The sequence below is a fragment of the Nicotiana attenuata genome, unplaced genomic scaffold (genome assembly GCF_001879085.1).
Source record: "Nicotiana attenuata strain UT unplaced genomic scaffold, NIATTr2, whole genome shotgun sequence".
NCBI classification, from domain to species: Eukaryota; Viridiplantae; Streptophyta; class Magnoliopsida; order Solanales; family Solanaceae; genus Nicotiana; species Nicotiana attenuata.
Window position 1 is genome coordinate 588,139 of NW_017670346.1, and position 23,741 is coordinate 611,879.

The following is a 23,741-nucleotide window of genomic DNA, read 5'->3' on the forward strand; positions in this document are numbered from 1 at the left end:
CAGAAAAGCCTAAGTTCGAGTGTTTTATCTCATTTTCAATTTTGGGACTTTGAGAGCTCGGATTGAGGCGATATTTCAAGGGTTATTCAGAGAAAGCTATTGGGCAACGATTGTTAACTCAGTTATGGTTATATTCCACTAATTTATAGTTGATTTCATCATTTAATTAAGGAATTGGATTGAGAAAAGTTGGGAAAAGGTTGGAAAGTTCATCAACTAAGTTTTTGAGTTTTATTCGGATTTTGATATCGGATTTGGATTATTTTGGTACGAGTGAACTCGTGAGTGAACGAGTGTTCATATTTTGTGACTTTTACCCGATTCCGAAATATGGGCCCGGGTTGACTTTTTGGGGCGAATTTCTAACTTCTTGCTTAAGCCTTGATTTCGTTAATTAGATTAGTTTCTTATAGCTATATTTATGGTATGTAATTTCTTTTGGCTAGGCTTGGACGATTCGGAGTCGGAAAATCATAGAAAAGTAATCTTACTGATTGATTGAGCTTGGTTCGAGGTAAGTGGCTTGCCTAACCTTGTCTGGGGGAAATCCCCTTAAGATTTGGTATTGTTGTGCTGTGTGAACGCCGTGTACGCGAGGTGACGAGTGCGTACACGATCTAATTGTTGTAAAATCCGATTTTTTGCTGAGTAGTAACCTGCTTTCATCTTAATTGAGTTATACCATCATGTGTAGTTATCCTGTTTAGTCTAATATCGCATGCCTACGTGCTTTAACTGCTTATTTGAACTCTGTGCAGTAAGCCTAGTTGATTTCCTGTTTTTCCTTGATCTGTATCAGTCTTAACTGTAGAATTTTTGCTGTTAATTATTGCATTTATTGGTTTGAGTTGTGTGTTTACTTTTGGGACTACGAGGCGGTACCTCGGGAGATCCCCCTGCATCTTTGCTTTAGAGACTACGAGGCGGTACCTTGGGAGATCTCCCTGCGTATTTACTTTTGAGATTACGAGGCGGTATCTCGGGAGATCCCCTGCTATTTTATCCCTGTGTGTTGTACTTTTATTTTTGTTGTGTTTTCCTCTTTGTTAAATTCCAGTCTCTTATTATATTGTTATATATTTCTGCTTTATTTATTATATACCAGTGGGACCTGACCTAACATCGTCACTACTTGATCGAGGTTAGGCTTGACACTTACTAGGTACCGTTGTGGTGTACTCATGCTATTCTTCTGCACATGTTTTGTGTACAGATCCGGGTACTTCTTATCAGCCACGTCATCAGTGAGCAGTGACAGTTTGGAGACTTCAAGGTATATCTGTCGCGTCCGCAGACCTCAGAGTCCCCCTCTATTCCCTCCTATGTCATTTACCTTCCGTACTTCTTTTCATAGGCTCTGGTGTATAGAGATACTAGTGTTCTTCTGTAACTTGTGACTTATGATGTTCCGGATTTTAGGAATACCGTGTATTGCTAGAGTGTTGGTTATTGTACATGCCGAGCGGCACTATTATCAGTTATTTAATTATCTGTTGTAGTTAGTTATTAAGTTTTTACTTTTGTTTGTTATTTCCGCAATTTGTTAGGCTTAGCTAGTTGTAGAGATTAGGTGCCGTCACTGTCACGACCCGGATTTCCCACCATCAGAGTCGTGATGGCGCCTACTCGTGGTAGCTAGGCAAGCCAACTTAATTACCTTTCCATCACTAGCAATTATCTTTAACGGTTTATAACATCAATATAGAACATAAAGTCTAATAAGAACAATAGCGGAAGTCTGTCTTAAAATGATAAATTTAAAACGCGGAATAGTCAAAAACAACCTCTACCCAAGATTTGGCGTCACATTACTCACGAACCACTAAGAATAAACTAAATACAAAGGTCTGAAAGAAATATAACAGCTGTCTGTCTCGAAACAATGAGGCAACAGTCAAAAGGAAAACATAAAGAAGAGACGCCGGGCCTGCGGACGCCTGCAAGGCTACCTCAGTCTCGTGATATGAAAGCCTGCTCCCGTACTACTGCTGCTGCTGCTCCTCAAAACCTGGACCTGTGAAAAAATGCACAGAAGTGTAGCATCAGCACAACCGACCCCATGTGCTGGTAAGTGTCTAGCCTAACCCCGGCGAAGTAGTGACGAGGCTAGACTGGACACCACATAAACCTGTGCAGTTATAAATATACAGCGGAAATCGAATACCAAGTAATTAACATCATGGGAGGGGAAACACGCTATGGGGAGATACAATATTATCAGCAATCCAGAGTAACAACTAAAACAGCTTAGAAATCCACAATGAAACAAGAAATCAATATTCAGACATAACACATGATATCAACAACAGTTGCGGCGTGCAACCCGCTCCATAATTACCATTGTTGCGGCGTGCAACCCGCTCCATAATACTACTGTTGCGGCGTGCAACCCGACCCACATTATTTATCATTTATCATTGTTCCCGCGTTCCCGCGTTCGCGTAGAACAAATCCTGGACCCCCCAGTGTTTCTCCTTCGCGTTCGCATCCTCCCAATCGCGAACGCGTTGACCTGCCCAGTTACCCTTCGCGAACGCGGGAGAGAGAGTGCGATCGCGAAGAAGGAAATGACTGGGCACCTGTTGCAGATTTTTCTGCAACTTTTCTAAGTTTTAAAACCTCCCGGAACACCACCGAAACACTCCCGAGCCCTCGGGGCTCCTAACCAAATATACACACAACCTCAATAACATCCTACGAACTTACTCGAGCGATCAAATCGCCAAATTAACATCAAAATCATTGAATCAAGCCTCAAGATCATCATTTTCATTTCAAAATTCATGAACTTCCAACTTTAGACATTTAGGTCCGAAACACGTCAAACGACGTCCGATTTCGACCAAACTTTACAGAAAGCGCTTAACACATATTTAAGACTTGTACCGGGCGTCGGAACCAAAATACGAGCCCGATACCACATTCTTTTAATCAATTTTTATTTCCATTTTCCTTAATAATTTCAGAAAAATAATTTCACAGAAAAAATCATTTCTCGGGCTCTAGACCTCGGAATTTGACTCCAGGCACATGCCCGAGTCCCATATTTTTCTACGGACCTTCCGGGACCGTCCAATCTCGGGTCCGGGTCCGTTTACCAAAAATGTTGACCGAAGTCAACCTTAAACATATTAATATCAAAATTTTTCAAATTTTTCACAGAATTCACATATTTCAACATAAAAGCTTTCCGGCTACGCGCCCGGACTGCGCATGCAAATCGAGGCAAGTAAAAATAAGGTTTTCAAGGCCTCGGAAACACAGAATGAATGAGGAAACAGGTGATGACCCTTTGGGTCGTCACAGTCACGATCTCTTATGAAGGGAGATTTGGGTCGTGACATATGAGCTCTATTTCGAAGTCCGATGTGACATTCAATTAGATAATAAATAATTAATTTTATTCAATTGAGTATTTAAATGATTGGTTCATACTTCATAGGCCAAAAGTAGCACTTCGGTACAAAATTAGAATATATTAAACTTTTTGGTTAATCTGTTCTTTCATAAGATATTTATTTTACCTAGAAGAAACTAGAATCTATAGCTCATTACTTACCTTCTAGTTAAATTATCTCACAATTGTTCGAACAATTTAATGATTAATAATAACAAAAAATATTTCAATTAAGTAATAAATATTATTTTCAAGTATTAGTCAATAGAGTTAGATGAAATCTCTAAGGAGACGTTTTATTTATTTGTCAAATACATTTATTTTGCCATCCTTAGTATTTGTGTGATGAAGACAACCTTTTTCGTTAGCATAGACGTTTAATTGATATTTCGTGTTGGAATTTAAAGTTTTTGAATGTAGAGTTCTGTGGTAATAAACTGTAGCTTTGATCAATTGGAACAAGTAACGAAACAAGCTTTTAATAGAAAATTAGTCATCAACAATTGGGGATGCAAAGTACTTGAGAGTTATCAAGCAGAAATATATACAATAGCACTTTTATAAATGAAAAAGGTGGCCATGAATGATAGGCACAATCATGTAAACTGATCGAACCAATTAACAAATATTTTACCATGGTCCCATATGAATCATGAGCTATCGTTTCAAACTTCTTTTTAGTTTCTTCATTCCCTAAAATAGAAAGGTTATGAAAGGTGAGCTAGCCTTTCCAAGTTAGTTCCTAAAAACATATATAGGTCATACAAGGACTAAAATGCTATTGCGAGTAATGTAATGTCAATATAACTAGTTCTATCCGGTCTTCTAAAGCAAAAAATCAAAACTCATATATCAAAATTACGATAAAGATTTAAAGGCTTAAGCCACAAAAAGTTCCTTCTTTTATTGAGTTAGGTAAATATGATCAACATTTAGTATTTTCATGAACTTCTATCTTTTAAAAATTTTATTTATAATTTAAACACAATATTTAATATAATATTTATGTTAACTTTTTAAAATTAATACTCATCAATCTGGATACACGCGCAACGCGCGTACTCTAAAACTAGTTTATACAAAATGGACTTTATGCCTCCCCCTTAAGAAGTAATAAATGAAGTATATTTTTTCTTATAATTTTCATAATAATAATAGTATTTCAAAAAGTATTGAAAAATAATTTGGGGAAGGAGTAGTTAATAATAAAGTGAAATAAGAAAAGAATTTTATTTTTCTAGTGAGTTGTTATTAAAATAGATAAGTAAAGGTAAAAATATATTTTTAGTACTCAGTGGACAAGTAATCCCTAGTTTGTTCATATTGGGGTTTTGAATTTCTTGTTGCTATGTGACCTAATAAAGCCAACTTTTTTTTTTCCTTCACCTTTTGTTGGCACCAGTGGCATTGCATATATCTCAGGACAGAGCCAAAGAGGCGCGGTCTCACGTCTGAAATGGCCGCTTACCCTTGTCTTTCCCCGTTGGTGCTGTAGAGTTTTTTTAAGTTTAATGGCCGCGATATCCAAGCTAGCTAGAGACAATGCTTTATTCTCGAGTCTCAAATCCCTTGTATCCTTGCAGGTACCACTTGGATATCTGGTTTTTTTGCATGCTACCTTTTCTTTCAGGCATATTGTCGAACAGTTTATAGCTCTAATGTAGAATTATGTGTTTCAGAAATTTAAACATACATTTGTTGAATACGAAGGTCAGTCTCAGGTTTCTGCTAATACGGGTACTGAGTCCGTGATCGAGGCAGGTGATTATACAGCTTTAGTGCATTTTGAAGCTTCTGCTTTTGCCCAATTTTTCTTTTACTTATTTTCTTTTAAAATTTGTCTTTTCTTGCTGTACCTCTACTTCTTTGAGCTTGGCAGTCCAAGCTTGGATAGAGGAGGATGGATGTAGAGGCCGATCGAAGATTTGAATTTTTTGGGTTTGGGATGCCACTAAGCCCACTCACCCTTTGAGTTAATGGGTTCGAAATTTAATATTTGTACATATTTAGTAGATTTCTTAATGCGTACCCTAGGTTTGAGCCAAAGCTACTGGATTCGGCCAAACCTATAGCTTCTACCGTGCATCTGCCCCCGGATGGAAGGTTGCAGTAGGTTTATACTTTGTGTACAAATTAGTAGTGAAAAACCTGAATAAAGCAGAATGCATACATAGGATTTATCCAGTTAATTTGTGATTCAGTCATAGTGACTACAACAACAACAACCCAATAAAATCCCACCAGTGGGGCCTGGGGAGGGTAGAGTGTACGTAGACCTTACCCCTATCCCAGAGGGGTAGAGAGGCTGTTTCCAGGAGACCCTTGGCTCAGAGACAATAGATTTGTGACAACAAAACCCGAAAAATAATATCAGCAACGTGAGAGACAATAAATAAATGGGAAAACAGTAACACAAATATTATGCAAAAGTGTGAAACACAACATAAATCGCTAGCAGAGCTAGACAAAACACTATCATACTCGTCGGTACAAAGAGGGAAACCGGGACAAAGAGGAAAACCGCTCGACTACCCTTTAACCTACAACCCTAATGCTCGACCTCCACACCTTCCTATCAAGAGCCATGTCCTCGGAAATCTGAAGCCGCGCCATGTCCTATCTGATCAGCTCGGCTCATACTTCTTAGGCCGCCTTCTACCTCTTCTCGTACCTGCCAAAGCCAACCGCTCACACCTCCTAACCGGGGCATCTAGGCTTCTCCTCTACACGTGTCCGAACCATCTAAGCCGCGCTTCCCGCATCTTGTCGTCCACCGGAGCCACGCCCATCCTCTCCCGAATATCTTCATTCCTAATCTTATCCAGCCTAGTGTGCCCACACACCTATATCAACATCCTCATTTCTGCTACTTTCATCTTCTGGATATGTGAATTCTTGACTGGCTAACACTCAGCCCCATACAACATGGCCGGTCTAACCACCGCTCTATAGAACTTACCTTTGAGTTTCGGTGGCACATTCTTGTCACACAGGACTCCAGACGCTAACCTCCATTTCATCCACCCCACCCCATTACGGTGCGTAACATCCCCGTCGATCTCCCCATCTCCCTAGATAATTGACCCTAAGTACTTAAAACTTTCTCTCTTGAGGATGACCTCTGAGTCAAGACTGACTTCCACATCCGCTTCCCCCGTCACGTCGCTGAACTTACATTCCACATATTGCGTCTTAGTCCTACTCAACTTGAAACCTTTAGACTCCAGGGCCTGCCTCCATACCTCCAATCTCTCATTAACGCTGCCTCGCGTCTCATCAATCAGAACTATATTATCAGCGAACGACATACACCATGGCACCTCTCCTTGGATATGGTGTGTCAGTGCGTCCATCGCCAGGGCAAATAAGAACAGGCTGAGCGCAGATCCTTGGTGTAACCCCTAACCACCTGAAAAGGCTCTGAGTCACCTCCCACTGTCCTAACCCGAGTCATAGCTCCTTCATACATATCCTTTATCGCCCTAATGTAAACCACCGGCACATCTTTCACCTCCGGACATATCCAAAGAACGTCCCTGGGGACCTTGTCATACGCCTTCTCTAGGTCAATAAACACCATATGCAAATCCCTCTTCCTATCGCTGTATTGTTCCACCAACCTCCTGATAAGGTGGATAGCTTCCGTAGTAGAACGACGCGGCATGAACCCGAACTGGTTTTTCGATATAGACACCGCCCTCCTTATCCTCCCTTCCACCACCCTCTCCCAAACTTTCATGGTGTGACGTAGTAACTTGATACCCCTGTAGTTGTTACAATTCTGAATATCACCTTTGTTCTTGTACACCGGAACCATTCAGTCATAGTGACTGTTGAGTGTATATTTTATCTCTCAGTTTCTTGTTTGCTTAAGTTCCATAAACCTTTAGAACAAATTCTTGTTCAAAAGAAAACAAAAGTGGGTTTCTTTTCTGCTTGTCTGCTTTTCATTGGGTAGGAGATAAAAAGCTGGAAAAGATTGTGTAGGAGAGACAGTTCAACAAACATGTGATTGGATGAAAAATATTATTTGTGGGAGTTAACAGTTGAATTATGATATGTGCTGATTATGATTCAGGTCAAATTGACTATTCAAAATGGAGGAAGCTGGACTCAAGGAACTTTGGGATAAGCAGATCAATGGTACCACCATCTGCATGGGTTGTTCTGAAGATTTTGCAGAGTGAAGGTGATAGTTTTGGTTGCATTTAATCCTTTCTTTGCATGCTTCTGATCTGTCTTCCAGAGCACGTGTTTCCAGAACTATGCGACTTCAAACTTGTCAGTTTGAAAGAAGTTTGCTTTCGAACTGACAAGTTTGAAAGCAAACTGGAGTGAGAGCCAAGCCTTTAGTATGAGACGTAGCGTGCAAGAACAATTTGAAAGAAGAAATCCCTGCACAATCATCTCTTGTAATGATAATATCGTCAACATAAATAACTAGAAGGACAATAAGGATATATTGATGTGACTGATACCATGTAAAATAACAAGGTATTGGAGGAATTTCCAATGTCTATTACTCAAAGAATCAGTGGTTTAAATACATGGGAAGAGGATTCTTACTAAGGTAGCTAAGTCCTACAAATCCCTGTAGATCTGTTGCCAGTAAGTGTGCTATGTACAGTATTCTGTCTATATACAATGTTCTAAAAATAAGAAACACTTTTTTCCGTTGTGCAATTACCAACGACTTTCTGGAAAAAAGATTTTCAGCTTTGCTTTCCATGTCAGTGATTGTTCCCTATTCCGATAATATGATTTTCGTGACTGTTTGCTTGTCAGGTGATTCTTTTATTATCCCCTTTCTCAAAACAAACATACTCAAGTTGTTTCACCTACTTGAGATTGAGGAGGCCTGTTGAGAGTCAAGAAAATATTTGGGTAGAATATTCTTGACGATTAAACATCAAGATATTCTTAATGATTATTTCATAATTAAGAATATCAAGTATCAAGGAATTTTACAAGGATTCCTCTTGTATGTTGCTTTGAAGCAAGGAAACATAAGAGAAAAGATCTTATTGAGTTGATTATTGATGTTATACAAGTGGAACTCTTAGGAGTCTTAACTTAAGGTAAGTAGTAGTCTACACTTACAGTAAGGGTAAGTAATTATTCTCTTACAATTATGTAGGACTATTCTGGAACCTTCTGAGAAAAGTAGGAATATTCTAGAATAACCTTCAATTTTTTTTACTTCTTTCTGCATAAGGATTGGAAACACATATTCGGGTATTTTTCTATTACCCCTGATGCATGTAATGGAAGGGAGTAGTAGCGGTTGAGCGGTGTTAACCAATTAGTTGAATATTCATCTATTCAAGTTCATTGAGTCTAGACATGTTGTGAATCTAGACACACTTTATCATGACGTAATAATTTATTTGGATAAAAGACCCTATGTTTTTTTTCACCCTTGTCCAGTACAACTTCATTTGCATGTCTTTCTTTCTTTCTTGTATGATCATACATATTCTTTTCTTTTTACTCTCGCTTTTTGAAGGTTAGCCTTTGACCAAATTGTAATACACAGGGTTTGAAGCATACTTGGTTGGTGGATGTGTCAGAGATCTAATTCTCAATAGAATACCAAAAGACTTTGATATAATCACAAATGCAAGACTTCCACAGGTTCTTGATGCATTTAGAATCATCACCTTGTTATGAGACATTTATATTAGGGTTCAGTTACTCGTAGTTGGGCTCAAACATTTGCTATTGTACGTCTTGCAGATAAAAAAGCAATTTCGTCGTTCCCAAATAGTTGGACAAAGGTTTCCGATATGTAGAGTACATGTCAAAGGATCTGTTATTGAGGTTGGTGCAACTCCTTTGGGATACCAAATGTGCTACCTTCATACACTTCTATGGTTGGGCTTGCGCAAACACAATTTCACATTGTACAAATTATGCTGTTCCGACAAATATATACTCCCCCTGTTCCAGCTTATGTGAACCTTTCTCTTTTGTCCGTTCCAAAAAGAATGATGTCTTTCTAAATTTGAAAATAATTTAACTTAAACTTCCAATTCTACCCTCAATGAGAAGCTTTTATAGCCACACAAATACTTTGGCATGTTTAACACAAGTTTCAAAAGAATTATAGCCACACAAATGTTATGGCTTGTTTAGGACCACAAGTTTTAAAAGTCTTCATTTCCTTCTTAAATCGGCGGCCAGTCAAATATAACAACAACAACATTAGACCAGTGTAATCCCACAAGTGGAGTGTGGGGAGAGTAGTATATACGCAGACCTTACCCTACCTTCAAGAAGGCAGAGAGTGTAATCCTGAAAAGACATTAAACAATTGATATTTCACTTTGTCGTAAAATTTTTTCTATTTTTTTGTCCATATGTTTGTTATTCATGCTTATAATTATTAGTCTTGGACTACAAATACATATTTTTACTTTTTCTCCACTTGCACCTTTTATCATTAAAGCCCATGCTTTATTTGCGGTTAAAGCCCCAACAAACCTTAGAATTTTTTTGTGCTTTTCGCCTTTGATAACACTGATCTGAAACCCTTTTTACAATCAAAGCTATTGAAGTACTTTTACTTACACTAACTGCAGGTATCAAGTTTTGATACTGTGGCAAAGAATGCTGAAAAGGAAGAGGAACTCTTTGTTCCTAAAATGCCTAAGGGATGTGATCAGAAAGATTTCGTTCTCTGGAAGAATTCCATGCACAGAGATTTCACTATTAACAGGTATCTTTTTGTTTTGTATTTTTCTAAGTGGACAAGCTAAAAGCTAATTTTTGTTCTCTGGACTTCTCCTGGGAAAAGAAGGCATAGGAAAGGTTGTAAGTTTTAGTGCTGTTGGGAACTTAATTTTGGTTGCTAAAGCTTAGGTTTCAGTCACACCAATCCTAACTGAATAGGTATAGAGACTGCCAACCCGGTAAAAAAAGGAAAATTTAACACATAACATCCAAATTTGTTGCTCAGTTCATGCATTTCCCTTTTATTTTCGGTACTTGTGTTGATTATATGCTTAGTAATCCATAGAAAAGGCAATGAATGCAGAACAATCTTTAAGTTTGACCAAAATGTGGAGGAATTGACTGTAGCAAGAGGTGGCAGTCATGTAGAGGGAAGTTCTGTGTGCTTGTGGCACCTCCATGCTTAATTTCTCCGTGTTATGGCCCTAATTAGGTGGTATGTAAAACAACTTTGGGAAAAATTGTGCACTTTTCTTAATTTCAAATACTGTTTTCTATAATATTATATTTGGACTAAATGTTTTAACAACAAAAAGTTCACCCAAGAATTTATGAAACTATCACTCAGACCTTGGATCATTATTAGGACGCATATCGTTAAATGTGGAATAAACTAGTAAAGTAACATGGATTATTGGATTAAGCGACGATCATATACTTTTCAAATGAAGTAACTTTAGTTCTTTCTATATTTTTAAGGAAAATGGTTGAAAGTTGAAGAGTCAGAGTGGAAGAGGTGGGTTGATTTTGCAAAGAATTAGTTTGCTATAAATTAGGCTTAGATGATTTTGGTATTTCTAAAACTCATGTTTCCCAAAAAACAGAATTTCTGTTTTTTGATGAAATGAGAATTTGTGTTTTTTGTAAACACCATTATTTTCAGTTTGCTGAAACTGGAATTCTACTTGTTGAAGTTAGTGCTATGCTGCATTTGATTACACCATGCGGGATCCTTGATGACTACTCATAAGTCATAACTCAGTTTAGCATGTATTAATGAATAGAATTATTCAGTGGTTTCTTTCTTTTTTGATAAATGGTAAGTATTATTGTGTCAAAATCCAGCACTTTCTAAATGATGTGATAACATACAAAAAGAGAGCCAAAGAAGCAAAAAAGAAAAAACCCTGATTATCCATACAAAAGATTCTAAGAATTGTAACAGGGTTTCTCTCTCATCTATCCAAATGGTTTCTACATTTCATCTTTTTGGATGAGAAAAGATGAGAGAAAACTGTTAGCAGTTTCCAGAGCTATGACTAAGAAGTTGGAAATGTCTGTTGCTCCTTTTCTTGGAGGGTTGAGGGCTGCAAGAAGAGAGAATAAGTCAGCTTGATTGGTTATTTAATTGTAGTTGCACCTCCACAAGTTGTTGACAAAGCTCTAGGTGCTTTATTTAGTTCACTAGAATCAGTAATCCTTAGCATTTGCAAGTGGATTAAGATAAAGGGCAAAAAACTGAAGATATTAAACCCTATGCTAGTGCGAGGGACCTGGTTAATGATTTCTCAAATATTGGTGCAATTGCCCCAGTTGTTACAATGGAGTGCTGTGAGATGTGAATTGACAGTTGTTTCAGAACATTATAGCATTTTGGGAAGCTAAACTAAGCAATTTATTTGGTGTTAGGATTCTGCTAAACAAAATTATGTAATCTCATAAACGTTCAATTCTTTTTAAAATCTCAAATTGCTATTTTCTGCGCTATACGTTGAACTGATGTCTTTATCAGTATCTTTCTATGGAAAGTCCTACACAAAGTCAGTATGAATTATATCTACCTGTTATGCCATATGTAGCATACATGGTAACTTACGTTTTTTTTCTTTTTCTTTTCTAGTTCCATGAACCAAAGCATTTTACATATTAGAGAATGTTGGGCCAAATTAAACATGCTTTTTCTGCAGTTCAAAAACTATGGCCTGTGGGTTGATATGTTTTCGTTATGGTGATTGATTGGATACTTAAATTATTGAGTTTGTGGGTGCTATTTAACTCATTATTAATTTTTCTAATGTCATGGAAACAGCTTATTTTTCAATCCGTTGGTGAATAGAATCTATGATTATGTCAATGCAATGCAGGACCTAAGATCCTTAAAGGTGAGGTTATTATCTTCATGTATGTACTTTATCAAATTATCTTCAAGTATGTAATGCAAAATAGTTACTTTGATGTGTTGGGATTTAAAAAGTTTTATTTTGATATGAATTCAGCTGCGGACTTTAGTACCCGCTCACTTGTCGTTTGGAGAGGATTGTGGTAGGTGCAGGTATTTAAAAATTTGTCATGAATTAAGACTTAGTTCATGCTTCTACCGAATCGAATATGTATTTTATTTTTCTATCTGTTTATCTTACTTATTCCTTAAAAATCAAAACGTAGACATTGTCTACTTCTTTTCTTAATAACTAAACAAAGTTTTTTTTGATAAGTAAATAACTAAACAAAGTTAAACATTCAATTTCGGAGGGAAGCATTACTATTTTATTTGGTCAAATTCATTGCATCCCTTTCATCCATCACTCGCTTAATGCACCCCTAAACAGTTTTATAGTACGCTTAAAAACATAGACCTTCAATTTTATAAATGCTCCAAACAGTTTCATAATTGGATCATGAGATTTCCACGGGATAATTTTTTTTATTTGAAATGGCAAAAGTTTTATTGATAGAATGTACCAAGATGGTACAAGTAGAAAAATAACAAAGGGAATGCGGATCAGAACATAAGGAACATAAAGATTACATCTACTGTCTGCCCCCTAGCAAGTCCAAGAAATCCATATACTCATTTGTGCTACCAATAAGACTACCCTTACACCATAAGAAAAGATTCTGCAAACTCTTCTTCTTAATTCTAGAAATATGGTCTCTTTATTCCAGCAATACTCTTAACCCCTTAGCTGTTCACTTCCATGATTCTCCTAGCTTCCCTCTTCATGCAATAACCAATTGCCCATATCAAAACCTTCCATTGGTGTACTTTTGAGTTCCCTTGCGACTACATTATTTCTATAATTATTTGCAACACTACTATATTAGTATTAGAAAACTTATGAAAACATTGTCGAAGTTGAATGCCGAGTACGTAGCTGTTAATTATTTTTGATTGTATTCAAAATGATTGTGGGAGATTGAGTTGGTCTTAGAAGGGCAGTCGCTTAAAGGGGACAATTAGGTGAAGCAATGGAGGGATCATTCTTTTAACGGGCAATGAAGTGGGAGGTGGTGTCAAAGTTAAGCTTGACGAGAGGGGTTATATTTCAGCGCGAAGAGGGGGGATTTGTATTATCTAATTTATGAAAACATCGTTGAAGTTGAATGTTGAGTACCTAGTTGAATATTTTTTTTGATTGTATTTAAAGTGATTGTGGGAGATTGCGTTGGTCTTAGAAAGGCAGTCGTTTAAAGGTGACAATTAGATGAAGAGATTGAGCAATCATTCTTTTACAGGGGGATGAAGTGGGAGGTCCCATGGTGTCAAAGTTAAGCATGACGAGAGGGGTTATATTTGAGTGCGAAGAGGGGGGATTATAAGGTTTACCACACGAGGAAGGAGCAGAATGTTTGGCGAAGGATGATTGTAGCATTGGGAGAAGGAGGGTGACTGTGCTGCTTCTGCCTGCTTTGGCTGGCAGAGGCGAAGAGGGAAAGTAGCGTGCTTGTTTGAGGGTGGAAGGGGCAATAATGCTTGCTAAATGGATTAGTAGTGTTCTTGTAGCTCAGGTGAGAGGAAGGTGGAACACAAGGTATAAACATGGGGTACCATGAGGTTTGAAGAGTTTACAGCCATTCTCCTTGTTAGAAAAGAACAGAAGGGGTTTTACTGCTTTACTGCTAATCAATTTGGCAAAATGTGGAGTTAAGAAAGCTTGGGATTAAGTGTAACTAAAAGTAGAATGGGGTTGACATTGTTGAATTCAGGAATAGACGGGGATTACATGAATTTAACCCTAATAGTTAATGTGATGGAACTAATCTTGGCTTTTCTTTTTTCTCAGCAAGAATTTTGCGCGGCTTGAGATTGGCTGCTCGTCTTAACTTATCCTTTACAAAGGAGATAGAAGATTGGATGGATGAATTCTCATCATCCATCATGAGCTTGTCCAAGGTATACAATGATTTTCGGATAAGCCATTTATCTGGCTTAGTAATTCACATCATCTTTTCTCAAACGGCTTTCTCTTTCCTATTTGTCCCTTTTCATTGTTGGACATCCCTGAAACTTAAAAAGCTCCTACTCTTTTAAGGGAACTCTCTATGTCATATGCTACATGCTCACTAATTTTTCTCTTTTTTTTTGCAGGCCAGAATAAGGATGGAACTAAATTATATGATGTCATATGGGGCTGCGGCGCCTTCTCTTTCTTTACTTCAGAGATACAATATACTTGAGATTGTGTTGCCATTTCATGTATGTCCATATTGCTGCATCTCATTTTGGCTTGTTGACGAAATGATACACCTTAGAATGGTGGAAATAGCCTAATGTGCATGTGTATCATTTACAGGGAGCATACCTTGCTCAACAGGCTTGCAAACAATTGGGTGACAGTTCTGTGATGCTGATGGTATGCTCTTTCTTGCTGCATCTCTTTCTTCCTCTTTAAAAAATTTATTAGTCCTTATACCTGCTCCAACACTTAATTGATATCAACTCTTCCTGGGTTGTCTACATCTTATAATTTCATGTAACAGCTTCTGGTTGCTCCTATAAATATTTCTAAGACCAGCTCTTTCCTGTGTATGGTGCATGCGCGTGTGGGCATATTCATTTTCTAAATTTAATTTTTTGTTGGTTTTTACTTGTGTTTTAAGCATATAATTTATAAGTCGCAGCTTTCTTCAGAAACTATTTTCCAGCTTGGATCAATTTGTCACCTGCGGTCAACCTTCGCATGATAGCGTGTGGTGAGTTGATATAAATTATTTGGGTTCAAATAAAGCACTTGGTCTTATGACATGCTTTTTGGTGAGGATTTTTGCGTCTCATTTTTGGCATTTGATTGTTTTGTCACCCTTCCAGTAATTAGTGACATATAATATTGTGCCCATTTCTCACCTGTAATAATTAGTGACATGTAATATTGTGCCCGTGACATGACATTGCTGCAGCTTTATCATTAGTCAGAGTTCTTTTCGTTTTTATTCTGAGGTCTGATTCAGATATGTTGATTGGATTCTTTTTAGGGGTGACAATTTGAGCCCAAATCCATCCAACCCGCCCAGAGATTAATGGGTTGGGCTACAAACATTTTAGCTCATGGGTCTATTTGGGCTGAGCCCTACTTAACATATTATTTTTTATAGCCCATTCTGACCCATGAACTAGCTCAAATACAACCCATGAAGCTCACCCAAAACAAAGGGATCTCAACCCAGCTTATCTAGAAATTTACTTAGTTGCCCCAATTTTACTTCCTTTCTTTTTGTATTTTCAATTTTCTGTTTTTTCGTTTTTCTGCACCACCCACCCACCCTACAAATTCTTTTTTACTTTTTTTTGTATCTTCAATTTTTTGTTTTTTGACACACACACACACACACACACACACACACACACACACACACACACGTCAAAGATGTTTAGTATTAATTCTTCTATTTTTCATTCGTTCATCACTAATAATGCATGACATAGATTAATGCTACACACCCCCCCCCCCCCCGAAAAATCCCTTACTCCGTATCTGGTCCGGAGCAATGGAACCCTATTTGAAGTGGCCCCATTTCGTACCAGAGAAATTATTTCAATTATTTGTGAAACATATCAATTGGTCGAACCCTTGATTGGAACATTAAATATGGAAGCCCGCAAACCCCTTAATTTTTTTTTTTACCTTTTTTTTTTCAATTTTCTGGTTCTCCTTTTTCGTTTTTTTGTACCACCACCCAACCCAACCCCCCATCCCCCACCCGCAAATGTTTTTCAACTTACATATTTAAAATACTAATTTGTTATTTAAGAAAATATATTTGATTCTCAAAAATCAATAGTATTTATTTACCTTTTATACATAGGTGTATAAAAGGTAAAAGGCTTGTTTATGCAAGATGAGCAGGGTTCTAAAACATGGGTCAAGTTGGACGGGTTGGCTATGACCCATTTTTAGCCCATCTTGACCAGCCCGTCTAGCCCAAGTTCGCTTTGGGCTGGGTTGACAATGACCCATTTATTGACCTAACCCATCTTGACCCCCCATTTGCCACCCCTAATCTTTTATCTCCACGAGGCTTTTGCTTCTAGGACCCCTCTCTGTCCTTTACTGACACTTCCCTCCTGAGGCCTGAGAGAGATGGTCTTCATCTTTGGATATTATGCATCTACTGCTGCTTTCAGAGCTGTAATTTGATATATGTTCTCTCTAGACTTGTCTAATTAGAAGGTCCATTAACTCTATCATAGTACCTTGCAGCAGTATTAACAAAGAGCTATTATTTAGCTTGTCTCAAGTGCTGATGTGATAGGAAAATTTTCTAAATTGACTAAGCTGAAACCCTGCCCTGTTAAGCTAAGAGACCTTGCAGTCTCTCTTTGATTGTTATGTATGCTTCGAACTAAACGAGTAGTCATACTTAATCTTTGTATGCTTTGAACTAAACAAGTCCGATGAAAAAAAAAGAACTAAACAAGTTTTCAATCCTAATCATCGAGTCACTGAAATTATATGGCTATTCCTTGGCAAAGGAGGACAAGTGTAAGCTCCCTAACCGTAGGAACTACTTTGAATTTCGCCTGATCCATGTAAATAACAAATGGCATTAGCCACGTGAAAGCTTAAAACAAGACATCCTAAACCACAAAAAAAAAAAAGAAGAAAGCTACACCAAAAAAGGTAAGAGAGAAGTATAGAAAGGTCTCTCCACAGGACAACAATATTAAATGCTGTAAAGGAGTCATAGAAGCTTCTTTCTACTTTGAATTTCGCAAAGGAGGACAAGTGTAAGCTCCCTAACCGTAGGAACTACTTTGAATTTCGCCTGACCATGAAATAACAAATGCATTAGCCACGTGAAAGCTAAACAAGACATCCTAAACCACAAAAAAAAAAAGAAGAAAGCTAACACCAAAAGGTAGAGAGAAAGGTATTAGAAGGTCTCCACAGGAACACACAATATTAAATCTGTAAAGGAGTCATAGAAGCTTCTTCTACTACTGAATTTTCCATAGTGAGAGGTAATGCAGCACTGTGAACAGAAAAAACAAGCATCTTCCTGTCTTTGTCATATTTTGATTTTAATTTCGACACTGACTGCATTAGAAGCATCCTTCCGACTTTAAAAGCCTAAGTTGGCATCATCACTATGTCGCTCCTTCATTATTTGTTTAAAATTGCAAATTAGAGGCATTTTAAACATTTACAGATTTGAAGAAATTTCTACATGCTGCATGTTCATCATGTAGATTCGTTGTTTGACATTTTACCTCTGAGTATCCATAGTTCAATTTTCTCATATGCTGCAGTCTGCATGCAAATTCTTCGGAAGTACATGTTTCTAACTCTATTTCACAGCAGATGTTGCAGCTCATAGTCTGGCTGCCTACTGTCGCAGTAGTGGAATTTACTACTCTTTTTGATCACTTACTATCACTTTTTTGACATGTCGTCTATTAGATGAATTGTTAACCTCACAAGTGTTGTGAGAACTGGCTTGTTATGACTTTGATACTTGACATGTTTCTTTTCAATGATGTGCATGACAGGTTTCACTCTTGCGTTTCATCTGGCATTGATCACTCATCACTCAACATGCACTTGTCATCCTGACTTTGCTTCTGTATTGTATCACGGAAATTTGGAAGAAGTGTTAAATTTGCAGAGAAGCATTCGAAGCTGAGCTATGATGCACCTGAAGTCTCTGATTCTCAAGTCTCCATTTCAGATGAATAAACTTGCAGAAAGACTTGCACAGCTGGCATGAAAGTCCAAAAATCTATAAACATTTTAACTGACGGGACAGCCTCCTGGAAGCAATGTCCAAGTTCCCAGGAGCCCATGCTCTGTTTGGTGGTAAACGTACTTTGATTTTACATCTAACTGTTGCTTACACCAAGCTGTTTGTCAGTCTTGTCATTTCACTTTATTTGACACGCTATGCGGTTATGCTTGACTTTTATGAGAGTCCTCCAGCTAGTCATGCTGTTCATCCAAGAGTCAAATAGGCTAATTTCTATCTGAAAGTAGAAGCTGCGTTAATCCTCTTTCAATAGTAATATGATGAAAATGTCTGATATATAATCCATCTGGAATTTCTGTTGATAAATATATAAATCAGCTTTTGATCAGAGAGTTAGTCCAGTTGTCTCTCAATAGCAGCCTTGTCATATAAAATGTGGAGGAGAACGCTCCAGTTTCTAAGAATCCTGTGTTTGCGAAACAATGTTTCCTGTTGGTTTCCATTACAGCAGGGAATGGGTGAATGACTTGAAATCTATGACTTAATAAATCTCTTGGTCAAGTCTTTTTGTTAATCTGTGGAAACCTAGCATTATGAAACGATAGGACCGACATTGTAGGTCTAGAGGTTGTAGATATGATTTCCCTAAGAAAAAAGTCAACCATTCGTAATACTTGCCTTGAATTACTTAATGCTTCATACAACAAGACAAAGACTCTTTCTAAACCTTTTGCAGTGCGTGCTATGGACAGGAAAGGATTAAGTACATTTTAAATAGCTCTTTATTTAAAGGCATGCATCACGATTTCCTAACCTGAGAGCGAGCTCATTATACTCACAAGGAGGTGATTATCCCCTGTTTCTCTGAACCTGATGTAACGGTGTTCATTTACTCGTAAACAACATGGTACTTGCATCTACCTTTTGTAAACTTAAGACTTAGTTCACTTGGAATAAATGCTATAGCTTGCCCTCCATCAAAAACGGACCTAATAAATTCATTGGAAAACCATTCAGCTTGTCCATATAGTAAATCCTAATATGATATATAACATGATTTTTCTTGATTTGAATACAAAATGGAAAAAAAAGAAAACCAGATCATAGACTTTAATTCTCGTGTCTCTTACTTGAAAAGTGTTTAATCGGCTACAAGAATGGTAATTGCTCTTTTGTTAGCAATGAGTTTGGATGTCTGGTGCAGGTCTTTTGTGTCAATGAGAATGGGCAAAGATTTCGAGCTTATAGTTTGACATCCTGGTCAAAGATGTTACATCTTTCAAAACCAGTAAGAAGAATTTCAAGATAGATTACGATTCTCTTGGGAAAGGACACGTGCGTGAAGACAAGGTTCCTTCTCGGCAAAATCATCCTTGATACCATAGTTCCTGGAGTCTCCACAGGTGAAGTGATCGAAACGAAGAAACATGTCCTGCTTGAAGGTGATGGTCAACAAGAAGACTTTACATGGAAATGTGGAGCTAATGAAGCCAAGAGCATGTGTCTGAAGAAGATAGTGATCTTGATGAAAATTATGAATTGCAACACAAACAGAATTGAAAGCAAAGTTAAATCAAAGGATGCAGTGATTTAGTGAGGCAATAACCAAGAAGCAGAAGATCGTTTCTGCTGAGCGCTCTGAGGAGATGGCTCTCAAGAACAAGATTTGATTGAGATACAGATTTTCTTAGTCAAGAACTGGATAGAGGGGATACTGTAACTAAGAAAAAATTAAGGTACGCGTACACAGTTGTTAAGGATGAAATAAAGGATGCTGCTGGAAGAGGTGAAACTACACTGTTGTAGCAACAGGAAAGGAGAAAAAGGATAGTGAATTCACAGAAGACATCTATTAACCATTTGAATCTTTTGATGAAAGATGTGCATTAACGATCACAAGTAACACAAAGAAGCATGATTCCTTGCATGAACATAGTATGAAGAAGTAAATGAGAAGTTTGATAGTAAAAATACACAATTCTCAGGGGAAGAATTTGGCTTCAGCTGAGAAGGGCAAACGGAAAGCTAGCGAACGGACGCTTTCAGCTCTTTTTAGGTGAATCAAATTCTGTTATGTAAATTAGATAGATATCTTCAAGTAGCAAGAGTAAACTGGTCAATCTGTATTAAGCTTGTGGTTAATCCATTTTAATAAGAACTAAACCAGGTACATGGCAATAGACCGAGTTCATAGGTTATTATTGCCATTTTGTGACATTGAAAATAGTTTATCAATTGGCTACAACAATGTAATTTTGTACTTATATTACCTTGATAAATATTCACCCTTTATTTATGCCAAAGTAAAAAGTGAAAAAATTACTAAAGAAAGAAGATTTTGGAGATATTTGAGAACTATCTGCTACTTCTCTTTGTGATTTATATGACTTATTTCTAAATATAATTTTCTCAACCAACTTTTTCAAATTCAAAATCCATTAAACACATCAAATTGTGTTAACTTTGATGTGAATAAAGTTTTCAACTAATTACTTCTAAATATTTATATTCACATCAATCAAAAGTATGAGAAGTGAAATTAAACATGTAAAATTACGACTTCAATTAATAGACATGGTAAATTATGAAATTTAGTCAAATATTGCATATAAATGGAACGCATAAAATGAAGGAGTATTAGAAATGTGAAACAAATGGATGCGAGTGGTAATTGCCTGAATATCCTACTTTTCCTGTTTTATAAAGACATGAAAACTAATTTGTAAGATTTTGAGCTACAGAACAAATGTAATATTAACACTCAATAGGAATGTGTGGATGCCGAAAAATAGGTAGAAAGAATATGTAGTCTGATTGTTTTTTTCTTTTTATCAGTATACTAGTATTATTCTATGTATTTCCCTATTATTGATTTCTATTAATACCTGATATTCTTCTGCCTTCATTTCTTATTACTTGCTGTTTCTAAGTGCTTGGACATGAGTGCGGTTGTCCGATACGTACGGATCTAGAGGTCGATCCTTCGAGATGTAAATTCTAAGATTGGGATAGGGACCTAGTACGATACGGGTAGGCGATCCGCAAAAAATAAAAATATCTCTAAATTATGAGAAATATTTTTGGAATACTTACGTCTAGCTTGTAAAGTATGGATTTCTTTTATTCTGAAATTCAATATAAATAAAGTTTAGATTCTCTAATAAAAGTAAGTTATTTCTTCAATTTACCTATTTTCTTTTTGATTTCGGGAATCAAATTGTATCTCGTCTAGAATTTTTCGTCTGTCGTGGTCACAAGTATCAAAATTATTTGAGCAGATCCGGTACGGACCCATACCCACACCCTACTAAGTGTCGTGTCGACACGGGTGCGACACTAAATTGCCGTGTCGCAGGACTTAGGGCTGTGTTAAGGCTTCTTTTTCATGGCTTCTTTACTATCGTATTCCTTTTCTAAATTGTTGTAATTAGCTTTCCTTGAGCCGAGGGCTATCGAAATAGCTTTTCTATCTTCACAAGGTAGGATACAGATCTGCGTAACATTACCCTATCACCTCACTTGTGAATTATAGTATTAACACTGAATATGTTATTATGTTGTTTAACATCTCTATATGCGGGTTCTAATAATAATAACAATAACATAATAAATAATAATATAATGAATTTTAGAAAAAAGCATAAATGAAGTTTCTGTCTCTCTGGAATAAATCTTTACATAAAACTAAAATGCTTGACAAGTGCCAGCAAAAAGAGCTTATATTAATGTAAAAAATGTCGGAAACATGCCCTCTACTGCTACAAATCTATAATATAAATATTATAAATATTACACAAATAAAAGTGTAGAAATGTATATAAGCATAATTTGTTTTAAAATTCAAAATATGCACGGCATTGCAGATTGTCAGAACAAAGACAGAGAGTGATGTTTAACTTTTGCTTTCTATTTTTTATTTTGTATGTGATTAGCCTGAGATGAGGTTTAATGAGCGAATCATCCAAAAATTTATGATTAATACTAACTTGTTTGAGATTGAAGCATAATTAGTAGCGTCGTTATTTTTATGTATAGGTATTGCATATTATTTTATTTAATGTATTTGAAGTTATACCAAATAAAAGCAATTTAATTATAAGAATCACAAATAAAAGTGTAAAAACAATTCATAATTAAGTGATGAAAATTTATTATGCAAGATACATTACCATTTATTTGCTTGTCTAAATATCAGGTGCAATATTTTTTTTTCCTGTACTTGTTTCCCTTCTGTCTATAAATTATTAGAACATTAGACTTTCCAATTTCATTCTCGCAAATTAATCAAAGTGTTATAATATAATCAGATTATCATGGTTAAGACATTAATAAGATGTAGAGTGCTATAACTAATTGTAAGTTAAGTAAATAAGCCATATACAAATGCTATTATAAATCTGTAAACGCGTTGATGGAAAATTTTCCGTGTTTTTAGTGCTATATTTGTCAATTATGAAGATAGTACCAATTGCTAATCATAGTTTATCCATTCTTTCCATAATATTAATATTTTTCTAATCATTTGTGAATACAGACTTCTAAAGCTTTTTAATTTTACATTTGAAATTTGTGACTTGATCTAAAACTTCAAGAGCACTTTATTAGCAATCTATCCGTCGTTTGCACAGCTGAGAGGGAAATAAAATAACTATTACTTGAGGCTATACGATGAGAAATACATATTTACACAAAAAATATAACTTATATAGGTTTAAATAATTAATAATACAAACATTACTTATTAACTATGATATAAGTAAGTTTTATATGGACTGGCCGTAACTCCTTTCTTGGTGAGATCCTTCCTTCTGAATCAGTTCCCTAGTACAAGGAATGAGTGCCCAGGAAAACTAGGGGGAAGGTAATATCCTTAAGGGTGGTCATGTCGAAATTACCTGTATATAATAGGGTACGCGTAAAAAGCGCAGTATCCGGGCGGTGTATTGCACAGTTGGCCCGAGCTGACTAGATCTAGTGTGGCAGGATTTTGAATTTCCTAAGTTCGGCCAAGGCCCACCATCTTCATCAACAAATCGAGACCTCTAGTGGTCGTCCTTGGCATTTTGAAAAGTCAATCTAGCTTCTCACTACGGGGATTATTTTCACCAGAGGAATTCTTCATTTCAGCAAAATGGCAACCATCGTATGAGAGCCGCACTGCATGGAACAGGGTCAGGTACCCCCTGGAACTGAGGACACATTGACCATCTTTGTTTATGTGTAGAGTAGATGTAAGCAAGAAGAGTCATGGTAGCAAGAAGTCAAAGGATAGAAAGACAAATAGAGTAAGAATCAAGGAGAAAAAGAACTCTGGAATGAAGAAGGACAATAGAAGGTATGAGAGATTCAATATTCTAGATTGCAAAGAAATAAAGGCAAAGGGTTTCGTAACCTATTTATAAGAATTTAGCATAATCATATAAGCAAATGTCATATACCACAGCTCAGGTAATTTCGTTCTTTCTCTTTCTCTCTTCTCTAGAGCTCATCGCTCAGATAATGGATACATTAAGTAGCAACTATATACATCATTTTTAAAGCCTTTCGCCACGTTTCAAAAAAGTGTGCCTGAATATCAAAAGTGTGCATTTGATCAAGACAAACTTTTAACATTAGGCAACGCTTTTCAGGGTGCCTAAATGAGCGTAGAACTTTCTAAAGGCCATCATTTCTATATAGTTGTTTTAGAGCTACGCTTCAAAGTGTGGCC

At 36.7% G+C, this 23,741-nt stretch overlaps 1 protein-coding gene across 2 annotated transcripts in view; it reads left to right on the forward strand.

Annotated features, from left to right (window-relative positions):
* Positions 1 to 4,724: 4,724 nt before the first annotated feature.
* The window catches only part of LOC109238169, a 23,414-nt gene continuing 4,397 nt past the window's right edge, over positions 4,725 to 23,741 (forward strand). The window contains exons 1-12 of one of the 2 annotated variants that reach the window (XM_019404602.1): positions 4,725 to 4,980; positions 5,062 to 5,158; positions 7,476 to 7,586; positions 8,934 to 9,031; positions 9,134 to 9,217; positions 9,979 to 10,115; positions 12,159 to 12,231; positions 12,346 to 12,391; positions 14,134 to 14,243; positions 14,439 to 14,546; positions 14,644 to 14,703; positions 14,982 to 15,043. In XM_019404602.1, coding sequence (XP_019260147.1) covers positions 4,909 to 4,980; positions 5,062 to 5,158; positions 7,476 to 7,586; positions 8,934 to 9,031; positions 9,134 to 9,217; positions 9,979 to 10,115; positions 12,159 to 12,231; positions 12,346 to 12,391; positions 14,134 to 14,243; positions 14,439 to 14,546; positions 14,644 to 14,703; positions 14,982 to 15,043 — 1,058 coding nt within the window. In that variant the 5' untranslated portion in view covers positions 4,725 to 4,908. The remainder of the gene's footprint in view (positions 4,981 to 5,061; positions 5,159 to 7,475; positions 7,587 to 8,933; positions 9,032 to 9,133; positions 9,218 to 9,978; positions 10,116 to 12,158; positions 12,232 to 12,345; positions 12,392 to 14,133; positions 14,244 to 14,438; positions 14,547 to 14,643; positions 14,704 to 14,981; positions 15,044 to 23,741) is intronic. The other variant, XM_019404603.1, reaches the window with a different exon arrangement.